Below are 7,633 nucleotides of genomic sequence, written 5' to 3' on the forward strand. Positions count from 1 at the left end.
AGGGGTGGTGTATGTATAGGGTATATAGTTATAGGGGTGGATGTATGTATAAGGGTATATAGTAATAGGGGTGGGTGTATGTATAAGGGTATATAGTTATAGGGGTGGTGTATGTATAGGGTATATAGTTATAGGGGTAGGTGTATGTATAGGGTATATAGTTATAGGGGTGGGTGTATGTATAAAGGGTATATAGTTATAGGGGTGGGTGTATGTATAGGGGTATATAGTTATAGGGGTGGGTGTATGTATAGGGTATATAGTTATAGGGGTGGGTGTATGTATAAGGGTATATAGTTATAGGGGTAGGTGTATGTATAAAGGGTATATAGTTATAGGGGTAGGTGTATGTATAAAGGGTATATAGTTATAGTGGTAGGTGTATGTATAAAGGGTATATAGTTATAGGGGTAGGTGTTTGTATCTTCTTCTTCTTCTTCTTTCGGCTTCTTACACTAGGGGTCACCACAGTGAATCATCCGTCTCCACACCCCCCTGTCCTCTACATCAGCGTTTTTTGAACCCAACTACCTGCATGTCTTTTCTTACCACATCCATAAACATGCTCCTTGATCTTTCTCTTTTCCTCCTTCCTGGTGGCTCCATCCTCAGCATTCTCCTACTGATATACGCCATGTCCCTCCTTTGCACATGTCCAAACCATCTCAATCTCACCTCCCTTACCTTGTCTCCAAAACATCCTACATGCGCTGTCCCTCTAATAAACTTATTTCTAATCCTGTCCATCCTCATCACTCCCATCGAACATCGCAAAATCTTCAGGGGTTGATGTATGTATAAGGGTATATAGTTATAGGGGTAGGTGTATGAATAAGGGTATATAGTTATAGGAGTAGGTGTATGTATAAGGGTATAAAGTTATAGGGGTGGGTGTATGTATAAGGGTATATAGTTATAGGGGTGGGTGTATGTATAAGGGTATATAGTTATAGGGGTAGGTGTATGTATAAGGGTATAAAGTTATAGGGGTGGTGTATGTATAAGGGTATATATAGTTATAGGGTGTGTATGTATAAGGGTATATAGTTATAGGGGTAGGTGTATGTATAAAGATATATAGTTATAGGGGTGGTGTATGTATAAAGGTATATAGTTATAGGGGTAGGTGTATGTATAAGGGTATATAGTTATAGGGGTGGGTGTATGTATAAGGGTATATAGTTATAGGGGTGGGTGTATGTATAAGGGTATATAGTTATAGGGGTAGGTGTATGTATAAAGGTATATAGTTATAGGGGTGGGTGTATGTATAAGGGTATATAGTTATAGGATTAGGTGTATGTATAAGGGTCTATAGTTATAGGGGTAGGTGTATGTATAAGGGTATATAGTTATAGGGGTAGGTGTATGTATAAGGGTATATAGTTATAGGGGTGTATGTATAAGGGTATATAGTTATAGGGGTGGTGTATGTATAGGTATATAGTTATAGGGTGGGTGTATGTATAGGGTATATAGTTATAGGGGTAGGTGTATGTATAGGGTATATAGTTATAGGGTGGGTGTATGTATAGGGTATATAGTTATAGGGTGGATGTATGTATAAGGGTATATAGTAATAGGGGTGGGTGTATGTATAAAGGGTATATAGTTATAGGTGGGTGTATGTATAGGGTATATAGTTATAGGGGTAGGTGTATGTATAAAGGGTATATAGTTATAGGGTGGGTGTATGTATAAAGGGTATATAGTTATAGGGTGGGTGTATGTATAGGGTATATAGTTATAGGGTGGGTGTATGTATAAGGGTATATAGTTATAGGGGTAGGTGTATGTATAAAGGGTATATAGTTATAGGGGTAGGTGTATGTATAAAGGGTATATAGTTATAGTGGTAGGTGTATGTATAAAGGGTATATAGTTATAGGGGTAGGTGTTTGTATCTTCTTCTTCTTCTTCTTCGCTTCTTACACTAGGGGTCACCACAGTGAATCATCCGTCTCCACACCCCCCTGTCCTCTACATCTGCGTTTTTAACCCAACTACCTGCATGTCTTTTCTTACCACATCCATAAACATGCTCCTTGATCTTTCTCTGTTCCTCCTTCCTGGTGGCTCCATCCTCAGCATTCTCCTACTGATATACGCCATGTCCCTCCTTTGCACATGTCCAAACCATCTCAATCTCACCTCCCTTACCTTGTCTCCAAAACATCCTACATGCGCTGTCCCTCTAATAAACTTATTTCTAATCCTGTCCATCCTCATCACTCCCATCGAACATCGCAAAATCTTCAGGGGTGGATGTATGTATAAGGGTATATAGTTATAGGGGTAGGTGTATGAATAAGGGTATGTAGTTATAGGAGTAGGTGTATGTATAAGGGTATAAAGTTATAGGGGTGGGTATGTATAAGGGTATATAGTTATAGGTGGGTGTATGTATAAGGGTATACAGTTATAGGGGTAGGTGTATGTATAAGGGTATAAAGTTATAGGGGTGGGTGTATGTATAAGGGTATATAGTTATAGGGGTGGGTGTATGTATAAGGGTATATAGTTATAGGGGTAGGTGTATGTATAAAGATATATAGTTATAGGGGTGGGTGTATGTATAAAGGTATATAGTTATAGGGGTAGGTGTATGTATAAGGGTATATAGTTATAGGGGTGGGTGTATGTATAAGGGTATATAGTTATAGGGGTGGGTGTATGTATAAGGTATATAGTTATAGGGGTAGGTGTATGTATAAAGGTATATAGTTATAGGTGGGTGTATGTATAAGGGTATATAGTTATAGGATTAGGTGTATGTATAAGGGTCTATAGTTATAGGGGTAGGTGTATGTATAAGGGTATATAGTTATAGGGGTAGGTGTATGTATAAGGGTATATAGTTATAGGGGTGGTGTATGTATAAGGTATATAGTTATAGGGGTGGGTGTATGTATACGGGTATATAGTTATAGGGGTGGTGTATGTATAAGGGTATAGTTATAGGTAGGTGTATGTATAGGTATATAGTTATGGTGTAGTTGTATGTATAAGGTATATAGTTATGGGGTGGGTGTATGTATAAGGGTATATAGTTATGGGGGTGTATGTATAAGGGTATATAGTTATAGGGGTAGGTGTATGTATAAGGGTATATAGTTATAGGGGTAGGTGTATGTATAAGGGTATATAGTTATAGGGGTAGGTGTATGTATAAAGGTATATAGTTATGGTGTAGTTGTATGTATAAGGTATATAGTTATAGGGGTGTATGTATAAGGTATATAGTTATAGGGGTAGGTGTATGTATAAGGGTATATAGTTATAGGGGTGGGTGTATGTATAAGGGTATATAGTTATAGGGGTAGGTGTATGTATAGGGTATATAGTTATAGGAGTAGGTGAATGTATAGGGTATATAGTTTTAGGGGTGGGTGTATGTATAGGGTATATAGTTATAGGGGTGGTGTATGTATAGGGTATATAGTTATAGGGGTGGTGTATGTATAAGGGTATAAAGTTATAGGGGTGGGTGTATGTATAAGGGTATATAGTTATAGGGGTAGGTGTATGTATAGGGTATATAGTTATAGGAGTAGGTGAATGTATAGGGTATATAGTTATAGGGGTGGGTGTATGTATAAAGGTATATAGTTATAGGGGTGGGTGTATGTATAAGGGTATATAGTTATAGGGGTGGGTGTATGTATAAGGGTATATAGTTATAGGGGTGGGTGTATGTATAAGGGTATATAGTTATAGGGGTGGGTGTATGTATAAAGGTGTATAGTTATAGGGTAGGTGTATGTATAAGGGTATATAGTTATAGGGTAGGTGTATGTATAAGGGTATATAGTTATAGGGTGGTGTATGTATAAGGTATATAGTTATAGGGGTGGGTGTATGTATAAGGGTATATAGTTATAGGGGTGGGTGTATGTATAGGGTATATAGTTATAGAGGTAGGTGTATGTATAGGTATATAGTTATGGGGTGGGTGTATGTATAAGGGTATATAGTTATGGGGTAGGTGTATGTATAAGGGTATATAGTTATAGGGTAGGTGTATGTATAAGGGTATATAGTTATAGGGTAGGTGTATGTATAAGGGTATATAGTTATAGGGTAGGTGTATGTATAAAGGTATATAGTTATGGTGTAGTTGTATGTATAAGGGTATATAGTTATAGGGTGGTGTATGTATAAAGGTATATAGTTATGGGGTAGGTGTATGTATAAGGGTATATAGTTATAGGGGTGGGTGTATGTATAAGGGTATATAGTTATAGGGTAGGTGTATGTATAGGGTATATAGTTATAGGTAGGTGTATGTATAGGGTATATAGTTTTAGGGGTGGGTGTATGTATAAGGGTATATAGTTATAGGGGTGGGTGTATGTATAGGGTATATAGTTATAGGGGTGGGTGTATGTATAAGGGTATAAAGTTATAGGGTGGTGTATGTATAAGGGTATATAGTTATAGGGTAGGTGTATGTATAGGGTATATAGTTATAGGAGTAGGTGAATGTATAGGTATATAGTTATAGGGGTGGGTGTATGTATAAAGGTATATAGTTATAGGGGTGGGTGTATGTATAAGGGTATATAGTTATAGGGGTGGGTGTATGTATAAAGGGTGTATAGTTATAGGGGTGGGTGTATGTATAAGGGTATATAGTTATAGGGTGGTGTATGTATAAAGGGTGTATAGTTATAGGGTGGTGTATGTATAAAGGTATATAGTTATAGGGGTGGGTGTATGTATAAGGGTATATAGTTATAGGTGGGTGTATGTATAAAGGTATATAGTTATAGGGGTGGGTGTATGTATAAGGGTATATAGTTATAGGGTGGTGTATGTATAAAGGTATATAGTTATAGGGGTGGGTGTATGTATAAGGGTATATAGTTATAGGGTGGTGTATGTATAAGGGTATATAGTTATAGGGGTGGGTATGTATAAAGGGTGTATAGTTATAGGGGTGGGTGTATGTATAAGGGTATATAGTTATAGGAGTAGGTGTATGTATAAGGGTATATCGTTATAGGGGTGGGTGTATGTATAAGGGTATATAGTTATAGAGGTGGGTGTATGTATAAGGGTATATAGTTATAGGAGTAGGTGTATGTATAAGGGTATATCGTTATAGGGGTGGGTGTATGTATAAGGGTATATAGTTATAGAGGTGGGTGTATGTATAAGGGTATATAGTTGGAGGGTATCAGACTTTGTGTCTTATCTCCTGTGTGTGTGTGTGTGTGTGTGTGTGTGTGTGTGTGTGTTTAGGTGGTGCTGAGTGTATATGAGTTGGCATGTTCAGCTGGCATTCAGTGTGATATTGATCCAGCTCTTGTTGCTGCCTTTGCTAACATGCGCTCAGGTAAAATCCACATGACACTCACTCTCATCAACACACTTTCCCCAACATACACTAACCGACACACATAATCACAGAAACAAACACTCACCAACACACTCTTACCTGCACACACTCTCACAACACACTCTCACCAAGACCCACTTTCACCATCACACTCTTACCGACACACTCTAACAACACATACTCACCGATACAGACTCACAACACACTCTCACCAACACACACTCACGGATACACACTCACAACACACTCTCACCAACACACACTCACAACCCACTCACCAACACACACTTACAACACACTCACTGATACACGCTCGCTCTAATACACAATCGCTCTAATACACACTCACCGACACAAACTGTTCCTGACACACATTCTCACCAACACACGAACTTACAGACACACACTATCACCGACACACACTTACCAACACACACTCTCACCAATACACACTCACCGACACACACTGTCACAGACACACACTCTCACCAATACACACTGTCACCAACACACACTCTCACAACACACTCTCACCGACACACACTCACCACACACTCTTACCGACACACACTCACAACACACTCTCACCAACACCCACTTTCACCATCACACTCTCACCGACACACTCTAACAACACACACTCACCGACACACTCACAACACACTCTCACCAACACACACTATCACCATCACACTCTCACCAACACACACTCTCACCGATACACACTCTCACCGATACACACTCGCTCTAATACACACTCACTATTACTAAATAAACATTGGTTTTATGTGTGTGTTTAGACAATGCATCAGTGGAGGAGGAATATAAACTTGCATGTCTCCTGCTGGTGTTCGCTGCAGTTTCACTGCCCATTCTCGCCATCGATCCAAACTCATTCTACAAACGAGAATATGGAGGTGAGAAAACACACACACACACAAACACACACACACACATACAAGGTGTGGTCACTGGTCATGTGACTCGGTTTGTAAATGTTACCACTGCAGGTCACCAAAACAACATCCACTGTCTCGCTACCGCCATCAACCACCTGACCGCTGCCATGTTCACCGTCCAGAACAAGAACATAGAACAGCACCTTCGCGAATTTCTGCTGGTACACACACACACACACACACACACACACACACACACACACACACAATCAGTAAGTTGAGAGATTGATGATGTTTGGTCTTTTACAGATTGCATCATCAGCATTACTGCAGCTTGGACAGAACATTGATAAAGTGGAGATCAGACACAGAGACTCGGTCTATCTGCTGTTGGACATGGTGAGTGCACACACACACACACACACACACACACACACACACGGCTGTGATCACATCTTCGTTTAAACAAAGCTAACACGCAAAACATGTCTAGTTGATCCGTGAAACCTTATAGTGATTTGATCGACTATATAGTGATTTGGGTCTCCTGTGTGGGAGCAGTAAACTCTAAAAGCGTGCTCAAACTTATACACAGAAAACACATGAGCACAAAAAACATGTGACCATTATCTCATTAACTAATTACAACATTGTGTGTGTGTGTGTGTGTGTGTGTGTGTGTGTGTGTGTGTGTGTGTGTAGATCGTGGAACAGTCTCCATTCCTCAGTCAGGACATTTTGGAGAACTGTTTCCCTTACGTGCTGCTGCGTAACGCCTACAGAGAAGTACACAAAACTGTAATACTTCACACTATGGGATAAACCTGGAAAACACACACACACACACACACACACACACACACACACACACACACACACACATTACTGGAGCTCATATCAGTGTATCAGGTACACTTAAACCCTGTGTAAACATGAACATCCCATAATTCACTGTAACAGAACACTGACATGGACGCAAGCAACAGTGACTCACAATCTTTTAAATTAAACTAAGTGTTTTTTGATTAAATAATAAACCTGTATAACACACACACACACACACACACACACACACACACACACACACACACACACACACACACAGTAAAGTAAAAGACAAGGAGTAAAGAAACTGCAATTGAGAGTGTGTGGCCAAGAACTGGAGAAAGCAGAAAGTAAACAGAAATTAAACAGGAAGTTAATAGGAAGTGCCTGCTGTGTAGAACTGTTTCAGATTTAATGTTCTAATGGTAAAATTCTTCATTATTATAAATAAATGATAAATAATCATTAATCTCAGTTTTTAACCTGTGGTGTGAAACTTTACCACTTTGTTTGTGTCTCTGTTCTAATCATCTGCTTCAATCATGTGTTGAATAAAAGCCTCACCCCC

At 39.1% G+C, this 7,633-nt stretch overlaps 1 protein-coding gene across 1 annotated transcript in view; it reads left to right on the forward strand.

The window, feature by feature from the left end:
• Positions 1-7,633, forward strand: part of nckap1l (NCK associated protein 1 like) — a 35,442-nt gene extending 27,809 nt beyond the window's left edge. Inside the window, exons 27-31 of the mRNA XM_046875071.1 lie at positions 5,245-5,338; positions 6,142-6,258; positions 6,352-6,461; positions 6,550-6,639; positions 6,943-7,633. Of these exons, the coding sequence (XP_046731027.1) occupies positions 5,245-5,338; positions 6,142-6,258; positions 6,352-6,461; positions 6,550-6,639; positions 6,943-7,062 (531 nt within the window). The 3' untranslated portion in view covers positions 7,063-7,633. The remainder of the gene's footprint in view (positions 1-5,244; positions 5,339-6,141; positions 6,259-6,351; positions 6,462-6,549; positions 6,640-6,942) is intronic.

The sequence above is a fragment of the Silurus meridionalis genome, chromosome 19 (genome assembly GCF_014805685.1).
Source record: "Silurus meridionalis isolate SWU-2019-XX chromosome 19, ASM1480568v1, whole genome shotgun sequence".
In the NCBI taxonomy this organism is placed as follows: domain Eukaryota; kingdom Metazoa; phylum Chordata; class Actinopteri; order Siluriformes; family Siluridae; genus Silurus; species Silurus meridionalis.